The sequence below is a fragment of the Perca flavescens genome, chromosome 19 (assembly GCF_004354835.1).
Source record: "Perca flavescens isolate YP-PL-M2 chromosome 19, PFLA_1.0, whole genome shotgun sequence".
NCBI lineage: Eukaryota > Metazoa > Chordata > Actinopteri > Perciformes > Percidae > Perca > Perca flavescens.
Window position 1 is genome coordinate 31,537,384 of NC_041349.1, and position 19,449 is coordinate 31,556,832.

The window sequence follows — 19,449 nt, forward strand, 5'->3', positions numbered from 1 at the left end:
CTCCCATTTTAGAAACTATATTTATAGTTATGTATTTATTTAGAAAATATCAAAAACAGTTCTTTCAATCAACTAAGTGTTCAATGGTCTAATCATTTCAGCTGGACTTGTAGGCCTACACTTTTTTGGCTAGTTTAATTTATAATAAAACATCAGATTTTATAAACTACATGTGTTTTGTGTGCAGGAATCTTAATCTGTAAAGTAAGTAGTAACTAAAGCTGTAACAGATGAATGTAGTGGAGTAAAAAGTACAATATTTCTCTCTGAAATGTAGCGGAGTATAAGTAGAAAGTGGCATGAAAAGAAAAGACTCAAGTAAAGAACAAATACCTCAACATTTGGACTTTGGTACAGTAGCTACTTGAGTAAATGTACTTAGTTACATTCCACCACTGCATATAGGCAATATACATATTAAAACAGAAGCCTACAGTTTTCATTTAACCATCTGAAATGGTTGTTTCCATGGTAATTCTTGCAGGAAAACAGTCAAGCCTAGAGTTTCTTTGTCAATTAGATAGACCTACTTTTAACTTTATTATGTGGATCACATTAAGAGACTACCAAAACCAGCAGTCCTTGTTTCTGGGTTCTAGAGGCTCGGTATGTTATGGTCCCCCTGCTGCCTCTAGATGGAGCCCTTGTGTAGCATTTTTAACGAGGAAGCGCCGAGACGGAATTCAGCTTTATCAAGCTACACAACGCATAGAAGAAATAAAACGGATGTTAAGTTATTTTACCTCCAAAATAAAGTGAAAGATTAATGTCTGCCATATTGAAGAAATAGTGACCATAAAATAACATGATTTTTCAAATCAAGTTGTTTTCCTTGAATTGAATACGATGTAAATGTACATTGTGACGTAGGCTACAAGTTCCAGGTAGTCGTTGAGTTTGACAAGATCAAACTAATTAAAAGGGGTATTTTTAACAATGAACTGTCGTCCTCTTGATTATACCCTTGATGCAAACGTATTTTCCGTCTGCCTTTTTACAGTTTTGGAACTATCCTTATCACCTTGACAGGTTTAAAAAAAAAATTAAGAAAAATGCATTTTTTTTTAAACTTTAAATAAAAGATCTTGTATCATGGTGGAACATACATTTTGTGTAGTTCTGTAGTTGGATCATAATGAATACCGAAGTGCTGATCATAAAGCCACTAGCCTGTTAGAAGCTATTGCTAACATTATACACAGGAGTTGGTTTACAATTCCCAGGTCCACGTGTAAAAAAAAAAACCCTGGGATGGGCTTTACAGGAAAACACAACGAAAAAGAAAAAGAAATTAGGCCTACATTGGAGGGGGAAAAATCATTTTAAAGGACATACGATCTATATTTGGTTTAGAATGAGCAAAACACAGGACCAAAAATTGTGTTGAAAATAGCATTGGCAATTCAGTGGTTCCCTTAAATATATATGGCAATACAATTACAAGAGCAACAGAATTAAATTGCGTTAATTGGAGTTTTATTTTGAAATGAAACCACCGGATAAGCGATATCGTATATAAAGTCTGCCTTGACTGCGCTCAGCTCACCCAGTGTCAGTGTCAGGCTAACCCAACAGCAGGTCGCGACTTCCCCTGTCAGCTACAGAAGGAACCGGGGTCTGCGAACAGGAGCCGGGAGGAGCGACGCCGAGCTTTTTACCTTTTTAACGTTACACCTTTCAGGAGTCATTAGGCTACTAAATAATTCCTACCTTTGCTTTTATTTTCTCCACCGAAACGCGACAAGTGCCACTTTGGGACCCACGGGAGAAAGGATTTTGTGGAGGGTTTTTAAAGCGACTCATCAGGCGTTTAGTTTGCCAAGTTGCTCTCCGCTCACCTTAACATGGCTGCAACGACGTGCACCAGGTTTACCGATGAGTACCAGCTGTACGAGGAGCTGGGGAAGTAAGTTCTCTTCATTTCAAAAATATTTTCTTCGAAAGTTAAAGTGAAGCTTAACTGCCATGTGCCTTTTACTATCGTCGACACCTCCGCGAGAGACCTCCGCCTAGCCTACCTGTTAACATGTTTAGTTAGCTCGGGGGGCAGGACGTCACGCCAACTCCCATTTCTTTATTTCGCCTACTTTGTTTACTAGAAGAGCATCAGCGGGAAACAATTTTGAAGACTCCGTATTAAATCCCGAGCACTTGTGTTTTATACGTCCTATGCTCTCGTACTTTATCTCAACTTTTTGAATCGGTTGTCCCTGCTGGTTAACGCCCATTATATTTAATGGGCGTTAAACCTGTGTTTTGGAGGAGTAGGCTAATGCTTCAATAATGAACAATTCTAAAAGTTGAATTTTTAAGAAAAGAAAACGCGACTGAGTGCCATGGAATGCATGCCGAATATAATAATAGGGCACATCATAATATACCAATAATCGTAAATATTCTAACCGCAGCCTACCTCTGGCTACGTGCCAGGCATGTTCAAACAAGCAGAAATGTGGATGGAATTCGCTGTTGTGTCTTCAGCAGCGCAGGCCAGCGGAGACATGTCCCCTGTGTCGCTCTCAGTCCGCTGCAGTGAAATAAAGTCCACGTTAAACGAGACATGACGGCATTCTTTTTGTGTGTGTATGTATATATATATATATATATATATATATATATATATATATATATATATATATATATAATGTGTTTCCGCCCTTTTGTAAAAATGCGAAGCGTTGAAATTCCTCAGTGGTGTGCCTGTACTGGTCACACACACAACGGCGCATTCAAACTTGGAGCAATTTTGCTTCTCCTACAATGTCAACAACCGTAGGCTAGGTTTTCTGCACAATGTAAAAAAAAAAGAAAGTAGGCCTATAGCCTACTGTTACACATAGGCTATCCTATATAAATGAACACAGGTAAACACGGTCTTTAGTCATCTGTGGGAAGGTGTCGCTCACCGGTTTGACCTGGCCTCAGGTTCACTCATGTAGTGGTTGTCTTTGTAGTGAAGAGCAAAGATCAATCCCAAAGCTGTCAGCAAACTGATTTGACAAGAGAAATCCCAGGGAGTACTCTGAGCTGACATAGTTATCTATCAATCATTTATCACACTGACTGAATACCAGGTAGCTGTTATATCAATTTTTGCTCTGCTCTGTCTCCAGGAATGTTTGGAAGTTTGGGTAGCAAATCGTAGATAGAAATCCTACTTCTGTAGGCTATCTGGGTTTTATTAACTGTGTGCCTCAAAGGAAAATTCTTGCTGTGGCACTATGCACATAGTCGTTTACATTCCAGCTGCATACCTTTTTGAAATGCGCACCTATTGAAAGTAAGCCCTTAGGAGTGGGTGTATAGCAAGGTGAGCTGAATTGGTCAGACTTCAGAAGAAGAGTTGAAATGTGCCCCTTTCTCAACAGTGCTTTGACGCAGATTATAACCGCCCCTGGTAAATGCAACAAATGCACAAAATGTAAAGAGGCAGACTAAAATAAAATGCATCAAGAGGAGCGATGAGCATGAGCTGTACATTTAACTGTGATTACGAGAGTCTTTGAGGAGTGTCTGAGAATGTGTGGAAAAAAAAAAATGGCTCCTGTAATTCAAGAATTTACAATTCAATGTTATTCTGTCTGCTAAAGCTAACTTTGTTAACCTATTTTTCTATGTTTTTGTGTCTAAGTGACTGATGGAGACAACAATCTTTTGGAATTGGTCCAGTAGCAAGTAAGACCGCTGCAGTGTGCAGCAGCGAAACGAGCTACAATGACTACGTTTACATGCACATAATATTCTGGTTTTTGCCCTTGTTCCGAAAAAGACAATATTCCGACTAAGCTGTTTACACTGCTAATGAAAGGGAATATTCCCGTTTTACATGTAGCCGTGCAAAATAGGATTTTTTTTTCCTAAGTTTAGCAGCGGTGGCGGACCTTTTCCTTCAACCAGCTTCTTGAAAAGGTCAGCATAGTGCTGTGTGCCTATCCAGACACCAGTTGATATCCAACTCTTTGATAATGTTTAAAAGTAGCTGTATTTCTCCTTATTGGGTCTGCAGCCTTGCAAACTGTTGGCTTGTTGGTTTGTGTACAGAAACCATAGCAACACACAGAGCTGACCATAAGCCTGCGGTGAAGATTGAGACGCATATTCCGAATGCGCTACATATCCAAAGAATGCTTCTAAAACCTGAATACCGGAATATCCCACATGTCTTAATCGGAAAATGCTATTTTGGGAAAAAGGCCTTATTTGGAATATCCAACTGGAATATGCTGTTTAAGTGACCCTGATCAGATTCTTAATATGGTCTTATTCAGAATAATAGTGGAATATTGGTGTGCATGTAAACATACTCAGTGTAACGTTAATGGAGAATTGCGCACCTTCAATTTCCGTCCACTAAAAGTTCAGTTTTTGCCACTGACCGACTCAGATTATTATTCCAAGTGTCTTGATGACATTATGGAAAGGATCCCTACAGAGATGGACCTTTTTAAAAAGAGTAAGATCCTTTTTAGTTTAAAATCAAACAGCCCTGAAATTGTAAACGCAAAATAGCCATACTCAATTTAAATAAACAGTAATTTTATCATCGTAAAACGCACTTAATTCAAACTCTACAAACAAAATAAAACTATCAAAAGCCTTCTTTGTTCATCTTTCCACTGTTCCAACAATCACCACTCTGGTTTGGTTGAGAGAAACCCTTAATTCACCCATTTACATGTGGAGATATGCTGGCTCTATACACGCTAAAAGTCCTGATTATTTACATGGAGTCTGGTGGAGATATGCTGGCTCTATACACGCTAAAAGTCCTGATTATTTACATGGAGTCTGGTGGAGATATGCTGGCTCTATACACGCTAAAAGTCCTGATTATTTACATGGAGTCTGGTGGTGTTTGATGATTTCAGGGCTGTTTCATGTTAAACCAAAATGCTCTTACTCTATCTCTGTAGGGATCCTGTCAGCCTCTTAGAATAATAATCTGAGCCTGTCGGCGGCAACAACACAACTTTTAGTGGATGAAACTGGCAATGTGCAATTGCCCTCGAGGGTTACATTGCTGCGTGGCCGGATCGAGGCTGCCGGTTACAGCGTTCTCGCTCAATACTGGACCAATTTCAAAGATTTTTGTTCACATTAGTTACTTAAACACCAATGCATGGGGAAATATGATCCAGGTTGAAAAATACCGAAATGACCCTTTTTAAAAGTGGTATTTGATGGCTGAAAATCTTGCCAAACGGTGACTGATTCCTAACTCTTCTGTAGGGGTGCTTTCTCTGTGGTGAGACGGTGCATGAAGATTTCCACAGGGCAAGAGTACGCTGCCAAGATAATCAACACCAAGAAGTTGTCTGCCAGGGGTGAGTACATGCCCTGTAATGTGGCCTGTTGTACAACATGTTCCTGTGTTCACTCTGTTGGGTAGATGGCATGATATTTGCTTAAAACTGTTCCTCTTTATAGCCCTGTCACCCCCTCACACCTACTTCCCTTTTTTTTTTTTTTTTCGGCCACACATGCTTTCTCGCGTCATTTGGCTCCAAGTTGTGTCTGTAATAGTAGGACGTGGTCAAGTTTCGACTGGTGGTGACTATGCTGACCACATCGTACTCCTGCACCCTTTTTAAATTCACTTTCTCTTTCCATTTTGTAACTCCACTCATCAAAGTGAAACCAGCTTGTGACTCATTTTCTGACTTCTGATGAGCTGTATATAACTCACAGCACTGTCTTTCACATGGAAACACAAGCCAGTGGTGGCAGAATCTTTTTATTTATTTTTCTTGTTCGCTCCTCCCAAATACTTATTTATTCATTATTTTTTTTATATATATATTTTTTTTAATCTATCGTCTGTCCATGAAGTGAAGGCATGGATTCTTTAATTTTCTCCCATCTGTGCAGGCCTAGGCCTCGCTGTCGGGATGTTGCATCGCTGATAAATCCCCACGCGAGACAGGAGAGTGCACAACACACAAATGCTCAAACAAAAGGAGATAGGCTTGTAAAGGCACACAGTGATGGTGAGCGATTGCACAGCGGCAGCAGATGCAGCATCTCATGGGGGAAGCAGGGGCTTTCCTCACAGCATTAACAGCTGCATGAAGAAAAGCAACACTGGGGCGGGGGTGGGGAAGAGTACATGTGGTTTTATAAGAAAAGACTAGAGACCTTAAGAATGATGAAACGACAAGTAAAAAGATAATCTCCTATCTCTTCTCTCGATGGTTCAGTGATGCAACAGAATCTCCATTCATAGCCAGTCCTCCAATATGGTGAGGAATTGGAAGCTTGAATGAGAGAGCCTGTGGTTCCAGAGGTGAGGGAAGAACATGAGCAATGAAAGGGAAGGATAGTAGAAAGAGAGGAGGGTAGATGTTTATAGAAGGGGAGTCCATGATTGATTCCATGCTCAGATTGCTTTGGCCGAATGCTTTCGCTGAGCCTCTCACCTGAAGGGGAAAATGAGGTGTGTGTGGCTGGCTCTGGTGTTTGTACAAAATGAAAGCCAACTTTTCAGGGAGCAAGAAAAAGAAATGTAATTAGCACTTTGTTATTTTAGTGTTTTTATCCGGTGGGACTTTTAACCTCTCAAACCAGAGGCCCTTTACATTCAAAAGCTAATCTTGGTTTATTATGTTGATGTCGCATCCTAGTACAGTCCCATTGATGTTTACACTATTTATTACGGTGCTCTGTCCTTATTTTATATTTCCTTGAGATTAGGGTTAGTCCGACGCCGAGGCTGATTTATCGGGCAGTTTTTTGGCAGTTTGCAGATGATCTGTAGCTGTGTTTTTATTTGCCTGATAACTGATAAAGTTAATGAATTAAAATGACTCTCTGCTTCGGTTTCACTCACCACTGAGTCTGACTTAAAGGTGCTCTAAGCAATGTTGGGTGATGTCACTTCTTGTTGACATTTGAAGTATTGTCAAACCTAACGGAGGCTAGCTCGCCCCTCCCACCCCCTTTTTACAGGGGACAGGCAGCTAGTGGATAGTGAGGAGACGTTTGCTGTATGTGACAAATGTTGTAGCCTTTCAATAAACATGCACTCTCACATAATTTTGGGCTTTTATTAATATTATCATATTGGTGTCTAAAATGTTGGAAAAGCTAGAGAGCAGATAATAAAAAACACTCAAAAAGCTTACAGCTGTAGTGCGTAAATTTTCTTATTAATGAACATCAGTTACATTCAAGCCATTACCAAATGAGTTGCTACAAAGCTAATTAAGACTATCCGCTCCACACAACTCTCTCTGGATTTCTCAGTAGGACTATGTTCACAAGATTGTGGTGTCCATAGACTTTCACGCTCAGAAACTTGAGTGAAGATAATCCCCTCTACTGAAGAGTCATTGTGTGTGTTGTGTTTATTTTTTTTTTTTATAAATCTTCAGTGTCTTCCTTGGTTACTAGTAACTGTTTGTGGGAGGGGTGGGGGTGGTGCGCGATCACAGAAGGCTTGTATCATGTGGAAGCACCAACAGTTTTGTTGTCATTACTTCAAATTCCTAATTGGGGCGACAGTAGTCTCTCTTTACCCTCCTCCAAAGTGCGCCGATGGAAGGTCTGGCTAGTCCACACAGCATTCCGCGATGGGAGGAACACGTGCTCTGGTTTAATGTAATTTCTTTAAACCAATCCCAATCGTCATGGGCGGTGCTAAACTCCGCACAGAGCTGCTGCAAAATAGTTGTGCAACAGAAAACTCCGATTGGACAGATAGTCTAGCTAGCTGTCTGGATTTACCCTGCAGAGATCTGAGGAGCAGTTAACCGTAGTCCTCATAAATCAACCAAATTTAAAATTCCAACACAAGGAAAGCGGAAGGAAACTGCTACAGAAACTACGCGCTATAGTCTAAAAGACAAAACTTGCTAAAGGAGTCCACTGGGGACCAACTAGATCTGAGAAAAGTCAGTTTTGTTGTGCATGTAGATTTTGACATTCATTTGGCTTAGATTAGGGCTGGGCGATATGGAGAAAATCAAATATCGCAATATTTTTGACCAAATACCTCTGTCGATACCACAATGATATTATAGTGTTGACAAAATATTTACCAAATGAGATTTTTGATAAATGATCATCAGTAATGTGGATATGACTAAGTGGATAAAGGCAAATAATAGAACAGTTACAACAGTCTGGTAAGTTAAGAAAAGTACATCACTTTACTGTAATGCAGCCTTTAAAACCAGGAAAAGACACTTATGCCATATTACAATATCCAAAGTCTAAGACTATGTCTAGTCTCGTATCACAATATTGATTATAATATCGATATATTGCCCAGCTTTAGCTTAGATGGTGCCCTACGTGGCTTGGCTGCTGCACCTTAGCTTTATAATGGTAGAGAAAACCCTGAGTTTGATAACCACATGCTCACAATTATATGACAAACCAATATAGTCAAATATCACACATTACTGTCAGTGCAAAACTAAATTCAGTTAAACGGACTGATAAAATATAAGATTTATATTATATAGGTGTTGATTTATTTAATGCAAAAAAAATTCACATCAGAGCCTCCAATCATGAAAACCACCATAATGTGGTTTACAGGGGTCTCCCATGACCGTGTTCAGAAGAGCTAGATGAAAGCCAGCCCTCTTAGCAACGCAGCCAGCCACAGTAGTGTACTGTTAGAGCGGCTGAGAGATCTTGAAGCAGGCAGGCAGGCTGAACTGAAGGTCAAGTTCAATGAGGGGAAACCCCAGACTCGTTGCCAGCGCTGCTGTGATGTGCTGGCTGTGTGATGAGAAATCCTAAACAGGAAGCTGCCTCTAGCTGGAGATGCTTTATGTGGCTGTAAACCTTGGCCTCATGCCAAAGGCAGTGCTCTCTGGTGCAGGGCCTTTCCAAGGAATAACAACGGGACTGTACATTTAATTTGAAGTAAACAATCAGGAAGACTATTTGACAGAATTTGTCTTGGCAACCTCCTCTGTTTATGGGTATCTATGCTAGCAATGGCAAAAACTAAAAACTTTCTTGACCGGTCACCAAGCCTCATTAACCGGTTGAAACCGGTTAACCGTATAGTTTAAAATATGCTACGCTATTTGAAATAACAGCCATTTCGAGCCGCGCCAGCAATCACACACACACACACACACACACACACACACACACACACACACTCACACTCACTGCCCGGCACCGCCCTTCCACTCACGTCACGTTTTTTAAATCTCCTACAGCGCGAAACAAGTCCTGCAAATGCGGCGCAGAGGAGCTTGTATGTAATCGGAGGACAAATGGCTCCTTAGTTTAGAAATAGTTTGGGTACAAGCCAGGTGATCGCGTTTAAATTAAAGTCGTTTGTCTAGCGTTCGAAGCTCATTAGAAACATTTCCGCGGCTCATTTGAGAAAATGACAGCTCCGAAGAGACGCCGCTTTAGTTTGAGTGTAGTGCTAACAGTAATAGAAGATGATTCACCTTATCTGTTACCACTGAAATGCAGATGTAATGTGTTTCCAAATATAAGCCCATCTTATGCGGAATATTGCCTAATAGACTGCAACAGGATACAACCAATGGATAAAACGGGCACCTTCAGAATGCTAAAACAGGCAATTAGGCCTAACAAAATTAATTGTTTGGTTCCGGTTTCCGACCGACCCTGTCAATTAATGTGCGACCCAAATTTATTTTGAGCTTGGGGAAGAAATGATACAAATTAAATAAATACACAAATAAAATGTTTAAAGTGCCCATATTATGAAAAAATCCCTTTTTCTGGGATTTAGGGTGTTCTTTTGTGTCTCTGATGCTTCCACACACATACAAACTTTGAAAAAAATCCATCCATGCTGTTTTGAGTGAGATATGGTTTCTGAATGTGTCCTGCCTTCAGTCTCCTAGTGAGCTGTTCAAAATCGGCTCAGACTGTGACGTCACAGTCCGAAATGAGCTGGCTAACCACAACCGTTAGCTCGTAGCGTTAGCGTTAGCATGCTAACGCTAGCATGCTACGTCGTTCTCAATAGCAAAGCACTGCTACAACACACAAGTTCACCATAATTTACAAAAGAACTACTTACATGTGTGCCCTCGTTTAGAAGAAGTCTCCCAGCTAATCCTGCCTTGTAACTGACCAAACAGGCTTTCTTTTACTCTCTCTAGAGAGTAAAAGTCTAGTCTCTAGAGTTAGCTAGCTGACATGATCTACATCTGAGCTACTGAGCATGTGCGAGTGCAATCAAAGATGGTACAGAAGAAGAAAAGAGGTCTCACTCTGTAGCTAAAACAGAAACCAGGTGAAAAGAGGATCTGCAGCAGTGAGAGAGAGCTGTGCAGTACAACAAAAATATGGTGTTTTTTGAAAATTTAAACCATGTAAAACTATTCTGGTACAACCTTAAAATACAGTTATGAACCTGAAAATGAGCATAATATGGGCGCTTTAAGGCAAACTATAATTACATTTTTGTACAGCACTCTTGCGATGCAGGATGCCCGTTTTCCTCCAGCACTGCTGGAAGAGGACCTGTTGTCGCAGCAGCGCCACTTAACTTTGTTAACTCTTGTAAACGTAGCTGCTGTCTAAACGAACCATCCTTTCCGCTGGAGCGGTAAACCTGTGGCTGTATTATAAGACCAAAACAAATACATGTGGCTACTTAATATACACGTGAATTACATGTTTTCAATTTATTAAGCGACAACTGTACATGTAACAGGTAGGCTATGTTATGAAAATATTGAGTATCCATCGCTACTGTAAAGGCAAAAAAAATCCTACTTATCCCTTGGTGCCACTGGGAAAAAAATAAAAATATAAAATAAATTCCCTATCGACCCATGACCTCAACAGACAACAAACCGGAACCAAACTATTTTTTTTTTTTTTTTTATGCCTTATGAAAAATTTTGCGTGAGGGATTATTTCACTTCACAGAAAAAAAAATATTGGAATGAGATGGCTAACTGTAGCGTTTATTCCAATATCTATAATTGCCTAATTTAGAGCTCACTTTTTTCTTTTCTTTTTTTTTTTTTTTAACCGACTAACAATAATTTTGACCGGTTAACGTTGAAACGGTCAACCACCGGTCAAACGGTCCTCGGTTAACATCCCTAATCTATGCTGCAAGTGTGTCTGCTTTGACAGTGAGAATACATAATTGTTTTACATCTTGGTGTCGGAGTGTGTCTGTATTTTCACGTGTGTGTATGTTTTCAATATTTACATTGGACCTTCAGCATTGAATTATTGTATCCTGTATTTGTGCCATCCCTTGAAGTATACGGTCAGAATATTATACCCCATGCTTTTAGTATTCCGCTAAAATACAACTACAAAAACTGCTTGTTGAATTTTAAAAAAATATGAAAGGAAATCCTTTCCAACATTCTTTTATTGAAAAAAATCAAACCTTGAATTGATTATGAAAGGCAGCACTTAAACAATTGTGACTGTTACATTGTAAAGTGCAGTTTTCTACTGATATTTTATTTCAACTTACACAATTGAGTGTCTGTTACTATATGTCGCAGACTTTTGCGTATATGCCATATGTATATTGTGCAGCCCTAATGTAGATAGGGCACAGCTTGGATGAGAGCTGCTGAGAGCAGCATTGGTGTGACTCCTCAGGGTGCAGCCTCCACTTTGATGGGATCCTAGCTGTAAAACATGTCAGATTCCCTCAAATGAGCAGCGTTCAACAGTTGTTGCTTATGTGTCATTTTGTTAATGAGTTCATCAAGTGTTATTGCTGCTTTTTTAGTTTTAAGTGGCCTTGCTTTCACACGGACTGTTATTTCTGTCAAACTTTAGTTGCATTCTGAATTAACTGGTAGAGTTGGAAGTAGAGATGCACATGTTGGATTTTTGCCCATATCTGAAATGCCGATATTTCCCCAACTCATTTTGGCTGATTACCGATATATGCACATTTCTTCCACCTAATTGCAGACATCAAGTCTCTCCTGTAGTGGAATTAACATTATTAGAACTACTGTTATCGTGATGGCCCATTTGCAGATGCAGACATAAAATACAATGCTTTTCAAAATGGACACAATCACAGGGCAACATAAGGAAACTACTTCAACTTAGGTTCCATTTTTATATTTACATTTCAAACAAAAGTGTTTAAAATTCACGGGTGCCCAGATAGCTCAGTCGGTAGAGTGGGCGCCCATATATAGAAGTTTACTCCTCGACGCAGCGGTCCCGGGTTAGACTCCAACCTGCAGCCCATTTGCTGAATGTCATTCCCCCTCCCTCTCCCCTTTCATGTCTTCAGCTGTCCTGTCAAAAGTAAAGGCCAAAAATGCCCCTAAAAATCTTAAAACAATCCTGACAACAGCCATGACCAGGGGAAATTTGACCTATTTCACAAGTTGCAAGATGGGTAAATAATGTAATCTTGTGAAAGTAAATGCATTTTACAACTGTACAGCAGTTAAATCCAACTGGAAGAATATAAATAAGGTGAACTACTGTTGGCTAAATCAGATAAACGCTGCTGCTTACACTCAATATTAACTAAATTTATAAAATAAAAAATAAGAGCCAATTATGTGGCCATACAATCCTTCAAATTGTAAAAACAAACATGAAAACTAGGCTCAGTCTGTGCTGCTACAATGCATTGTAAAGTTCACAAAATACATGCAGCTTCAGTCCTCAGCAAAAACATAACTCCAAAAAAAAAAATCCTGTTTGAATTTAAATAATACAAATGTATAAAAAGTTGATGCTAATTACTTATCCTAAACCCCTCTCTTCAAAATAAAAGCCCGAATACTGAGACAGGCACGGAACACGTAACTGAAACGGTATCCAGCTGTACCGAACTGAAAGGCTGTCTTCACTGACGGCCCAGGCTTGTATAAAGGGAAAACTGGGGCAGTGGTTAAACACAGACCTAGTGATGCTTGGACTCAGCAGAGTGGAAATGATCACTTGACAAACCCACCAGGCTGTGGAAAAGCTAGCTATGGTTCAGGAGCCAGCCATTCTGTCGTTTTTGCTTCTGGAAAATACCCCAGGCCCCAGTCGCTCACCGTGAACTCTTCATTCCCATGGAAACAAACGCGATGGAGAGCTAAATATAGTGTGTGGGGTAAAGCGTTGAAGTATATTACAGGCTTTGTGCTGTTAATGATGCCAGTGCATGATGCTGTCAGTGTTCTATGAATCATACGGCTCAGTCACATTTAGCTGAACAATGAACAATCATATAATTTACTGAATTTGAAATGAGCCATTTTTCATCTAGCTTCATTTAACTGCATTGATCTCTGTAAGTTCTTCCTAAGCCGTGTTCGCACACTGTAGCCTAGCTTGCTGCACCCAACTGTTTTTTTTTTTTTTTTTTTTTTTTTTTTTATGTCCGCTAAGCCTTGCAACATGGGTGATGACCCGAGCCCTCTGAGCTTTATATCCAGACTGGGTCAGCGGTGCCTAAATCCTTCCTGCCACACTCTCCTGTACCTGCGGGCGCACGCACACACACCCACACACACATAGACAGTGTCTAAATAAAGTGCTCCATTAGAGCACACACCACTGGTTGGTGTATGTGCGCTGCCAGCGATTGGCTTAGCAGCTAATGTCAGGGGCTCAGCATGCCATTTACACCGCACCCTGCTAAGACCTGACATGAAAGAGATGGATCAAGGGGTGTGTGGGTGTGGTGTATTTTCATAAAAGGGGGTGGGGGAGACATGACACAACGCAGTGCCATGTGTACAATCGAAATGTTATTTGAGTGTGTCTTGTAGGTATCGACCGATACTTTTTTTTTTTTTTTTTTCTTTCAAGACCAATAATGTTTTTTAGTAGTTATTGAAACCGATGACCAATATTTGGAACAGATATGCATTTACAGTGAAAATGAAATTCATCATACTCAAACACAATCATTTTGTTTAAATGATTTAAGCATGTATTTAATAAATTAGAAACTTTCAACATAATACCCAGTAACAGTCATAGTGTTGTGTGAGGGACATGAAGTCTGAAGCAGAGGGACAGACACAGAGCTGTAGCAAAGCCTAAGTAGACCACTTTGTAATTCATTAACTTTATCGGTTATCAGGCAAATAAAATGCCGCTGCAGATAATCTAGATAAAAAATGTTTGATAATTGGTCTATCCCTAGTGTCTGTCATTGTATCCACAGCTCATCCCTCAGGTTCTGGGTCACCAATATGGCCCATGGCTTGGAGGAGCTGTTCATGCAGGCACAAGCGATGACTCGGACAGCCCTTTAGAGAATATCCTTGTGACTCTGTCACCATTTAAATGGCCTGCCTCTCATGCCTAAAGTGTATACTCTGACCCTTTATTGCTCATTAAAGACAATAAGCTGTTTGCACTTAATATTTTACCTCATTTATGCTGAGAATAGGTCATCCTGTTGGAATACACCTGATTTTTTTGTGGGGCAACAACAACAACCTCCTGATTATGGAAAATAAATTATCAAATGTTGCTATGGAATAAAATTGCAGATTCCCTGGATATTACATTTTGATGTGATGTCGTAATTAAAGTTAATGTTGACATTGCACACTAGGAAGACATTTTGAAAAGGGCCCTTCATATCAAAAAGGTTGCCGACCCCTGGTTTGAATATTTAATATCTTGTCTTTGTAGTGTATTCAATTGAATATAGGTTGAAAAGGATTTGCAAATCATTGTTTTATTTACGTTTTAATCAACATCCCAACTTCATATGAATTGGGGTTTGTAGTTTTTCCTTTTGTCCCTCTAAACAATTAGAAGTCAAAAGAACAATGTGTGTGTCTTGTGTATCCACCACCAATACTTTTTCTTTTGGTACGGACCGAGTAACTTATTAAATCTGAATTTTAGGATTTTTATTCAGGCAAAGTTTGTGTATATCAGCTTGGGTTAGGACAACATTTAACATTTGAAAACATTGGTGTTTGTACAAGAAAAAGTTGATTAGGTATCATTACTGAAACTCTATCGTATTGGCCAAAAATCCAGCCTTTCTGCTGCTACCTCTGTTCAGATGTTGACTGCGTTCAGCTATGTGGATTGCTTTCAACATTCATGACACTGCTAAGAACCTCTTGTTTTTTCTGTCGGGTCTCTGTTTCACCAGGACACACCTCACTGTGTGTAATCCAGTTATTGATTTATCCATGACAAAAGGCCCTTAACTGTCTTTTTACAGTCTACTTTGAATCTAGACTCAAAATTCAGTTCAATCCACCCAACGGGGGAAACGCAGTGAAAGATTGGAGTTGAAATGAAGCTTAACAGTAGTGCAATGACAGAAGTGTTTATTTGTAATAATTCACCCCCAGACTCCCTCTTCTTCTAACTGATGCACAGCTGCTCACGGCAGGCTAAAAATATCTCACCAGAACGACGCGAGGGAGCATGAAAAGCAGAAATCAGGCTGCCATGTTAGAGCAGCTGTCAGCGGGAGTGGAGGCAAAAGGTATTTTCATCTCTGCCGGTCTAATTTCCCCACCAATCCACTGGCAAGAGAAGGACTTATCAATCATATCAGCCTTTTATTTTTTCATCTGGTAATTATTGTTATTACAGCTTTAGCTTTAGTGTTGAAGCTAAAGAGAAGATACAACTTTGTCACGCTGTCTCACTAAAGCCTATCAGAGCTGAGATTCTCCTGACGTCGTTGAATCAGAAATGGAGGAGAAGATTATTGTAGCAGTCTGTGGGCGGTGAAATTCGCAGACCTTTGTGCGCCTCCGGGTGTTGCTGTTGTGAACCATCAAAACTCTTAACTTTTGTGAGAAGCTTCTGTCAGATATCAAAAGTATCTGTCTGAAGATTGCACTCTTCTGGTTGGCACATAAAGGAGTTCAAGTATCATAGGGTCTTGTTCGTGTAAGTAATTGTACTTTATGTATGCCCAACGGGAAGCCCCGCCAGGCCAGAATAAACAAAAAAAACAATTGTAATGCCAAATATATTGCCAAATTGTATTGTGCTACATTGCTTGTAAGAAAATAACAGGAGTAAAGCAGCTTTACAAGTAGGGTTGGGTACCGAAACTCGGTGCCAATAGGGAACCGGTGCCGACGTAAACGGTAGTAACGAGACCGAAATGAGAACAAAAGTTTCTGTGCCTCATTTCGGTGCCTGACTTTACACTACACCTGACAGCATGTAACGTTAGCCTACCTTTAGCTAGCAGCTGGATTAATCACGGTTAAAATGCTGACAGCTAACGTTAAACAGTGTAAAGTGTGACTATTTCACTGTGGAGGACTTCTACAGCGGGATGGAACAGTCTGCTCTGCAGCGCAGCAGCTGCCGTTGTCGCAATTCATAGATATACAGTATGTTTATATGGTCGGAATTAAACACAGACGGTGCGTTCACTCGCAGCTGCCGTTGTCGGAATTAAACAACCCAGACGGTGCGTTCACTTGCAGCTGCCATTGTCGGAATTAAACAACACAGATTCACTTAAAACTGGTAGCCTCGTGGTGCATTGACAGTAATTGTAAAATGCCCTTTTCCCATCTGGGGTTCAACAGCAATTTACTGGTGAAATAAGTTATTGTTATAGTTATTACGTTATTAAATCTTTAATTTTGACCATGGCCTTAGCAATAAACAAGTCACTGACTGTTGTTTACTACCCTTATTTTTATTTTATTTTTTTTTAACTTTATTGAAAAGTACCGGTTCAGGCACCGGCACCGTTTTTAAAAGTATCGATTTAGCACCGGAATCAAAAAAACCAAACTATACCCAACCCTATTTACAAGTGACATATATTCTCTGTAAATAAGTGCTGTGTTGTGGATCCAACTCATGTCTATGTGAAGCAGTCAACATGGGGGGAGGAATCATTTGTGGCTGCCGCAGTAGCTAAGCCTGAGGCCCCTCCCAGCGTTGCTTTCATTGGTGTCACCCACTCAGGTGCTGCCTCTTCCCTTTTTGAAACATGGAGATAAACTGGAGTATTCCCTCTGGGCTTTCTTCTAAAACCTCATTTACCTAAGTAGAGCAGCCACTTGAGGGACAGGCTGCCTGCTTTAATTAGGGCTTCTTTGTCTGTCAGACAGAGACTGGCTGCTCCAATCTGGAGACGCCATCTTCCAGCGGTGCTCTCCTCCGCCTTAATAAACCACCACGCTGACTCTGAGAGCACAAGGTCTGTCCCTCTGAAGCTTTGTGCAAGCCTTTCCCTCCGTCTCGGTCCCTGTCTTATCTCCGTCCTCTGCCTGCTCCTGTCATTGGGAAGAGGGAGGCCATTGTTCGTGCCATTGACCTCTGCACTGTGTTTATCTTTGTGTTCACCACTTCTTCTGTGTTCTGTGTAGAGATGAGGATAGAGCAACCCTTCACGTGCACCTCCACAACACACAGCAGGGTATTATGTTCCATGCTAGGTTTAGTTCATTCCTCTGGTTTTGTGGCAATGTATTGTGAACATTGAGAATAACTTGTCGACGACTGATGATGGGATTGCTTTCTATTGTATTGTACTATTGTCTTTGATGCTTTTATGGTGTCGTACAAAGATGTTTTATCCAGCACCAATATAATAAGAATTGGGAACAATAGCACTTGAAATTTCTCTTGAAATGTGTTTAAGAGCAATTTACCAAACAACTGTTGAACAACAGAACATAAACTTGAATATGAGAGCTAATCTCAGTTTTAGATCCAGAGTCAGGCTGTACCAGACTCTCCCGGTGATTTTATTGGAATATAAAATTTTTTTGGGGCTGATTGGGGTTTTATTTCCTGAATCATAATATACATTTTTGTTTATAAAATTGTCAGCAATAACAGGTAATGCAGAGACTCATTTCCTTTACTTTACACAGACCCGATCATGCTTCATTTCCACCACCACCAAGGCCCATTCTGAGCAAGAAAAAACCCTGCCACTCACCCCACCACCATGTAAATAAGCCTGACTTTTCCTTTTTGTGTAAACACTCTGCCCTGACTGAGCAGTTGTCTTAATTTTAAATGAAATTGTCTCAGTCAATCAATCAATCAATCAATCAATCAACACCCTCCCTGATTGGTGTAATATGTTAATGTAGTGCTGCTCCAGCCCCAGGTGTGGAGATGATGGGAGTTTCCTACTGAAAGCAGGATTTGACTGACTTGAAACAAACCTGTCAAGCTTAGTCAGTTCCACCGACGTGTATCCATCGGTCCTATGAAATAAAGGCCAAGAATGGCCATGCCAGCTTTCCCCCGGCAAAATGTAGCCTAACTTTGGAGTGGTTATTTAAGCCCCTTCCCGATAAACTAGCACGGCATGGTTGGTACCAATGGATTCCTTAGGTCTTATAGTGTTATCGATGGATTGTCAATCAATATTGGATTATTCAAATGAAAATCGCTTTAAATCGGAAAATCAATTTCTTTTAAACCCAGCTCTATGGTTTACGTCTGACTATTATCCACACATCTATTCCCTGTATGAGAGACTTTAACTGTTAAACAGGAAGAACCACTGGCTGGAGGGGGGCCTTTACTGGTTAATATGATTAATACAGTTTGCTGAAGTTGCCTCATGTCTCAGAGGGACAATACATATTTCCAAATGTTTGGATAGCCCACACTTATTGTGCAGGTGAAAAGCTCCCTGAGCCATGCCAACGGTGTTGATTTAGGTAAATTCTCGTTTTGTCTCTTTGCTTCCTTGCCTTCCCTCCCCTCGGTGTGTTTTCTCTCTCTTTCATGCTCAGTGGATGAAATCAGGAATTGCATCATTTACTGCAGCTGATATGAGTCATGTTTTTAAGGGCAGCCACAGTAAGAGCTTTTTTTTTTTTTTTTTCTGGCTCCGAAAGAGGCTTAGGTGGTGCTCAGGGCATACAGTGTGGATTTGTCATCCCAGAAAGCTAAACCCTGTAGGCATTCCTCAGCTGTTTAGATCTAGGGGAAGATTAGTATGTGATGCTTCCATGACAGTGTTAACACACAGCTCTGGTTTGTCATTAAAACCTTCAAGTCTGGTGTAGCACCAGAGCTTGAATCTAACCATGGCAGGTGCTGCTAGAGTATCATCATTGTCAAATTTATATATTTTGTTTAATGTCTTCCCCATTTTAAGGTCAACATTCAGGTTGATAATTTTCAATGCGGCCCTTATGTTTCTCAAAAAAATTGTCATCTTATCCCGTTTATCTCCGAATGTTTTAGAGGAAGAGAATAGGAAAACCGCAAGGTTGATGGAATGATGAACACTCCGCATAAACATAATCCAAAAATAGGGATCTAACGTAGAAAAGGAAATCCAGGAAAAGAAAATGTCCCCTATAAAGTCTGCGATCCAATTCGAGAGAGGTCAAAATCTTTATTGGCCTCCTGTGTTAAGGACATGGGCACTCAGATGCCGCTTCAATTGAAAACAAGGTCTCATTTTGAAAGGACTGAACATAAAGTAGATATAGAAGGACAATGTAGACAGGGGAAAGAGGAATTAAGAAGTAAAAATAATTCATATGAAGAGAGGTTTAGGGCGCATTCAGA

At 40.3% G+C, this 19,449-nt stretch overlaps 1 protein-coding gene across 2 annotated transcripts in view; it reads left to right on the plus strand.

Moving 5' to 3' along the window:
- The first annotated feature begins 1,559 nt into the window (after nt 1-1,559).
- camk2d1 (calcium/calmodulin-dependent protein kinase (CaM kinase) II delta 1) overlaps nt 1,560-19,449 on the plus strand; it is a 104,486-nt gene continuing 86,596 nt past the window's right edge. For both annotated transcript variants that reach the window (XM_028564038.1, XM_028564039.1), the window contains exons 1-2: nt 1,560-1,906; nt 5,230-5,324. In XM_028564038.1, coding sequence (XP_028419839.1) covers nt 1,845-1,906; nt 5,230-5,324 — 157 coding nt within the window. In that variant the 5' untranslated portion in view covers nt 1,560-1,844. The remainder of the gene's footprint in view (nt 1,907-5,229; nt 5,325-19,449) is intronic.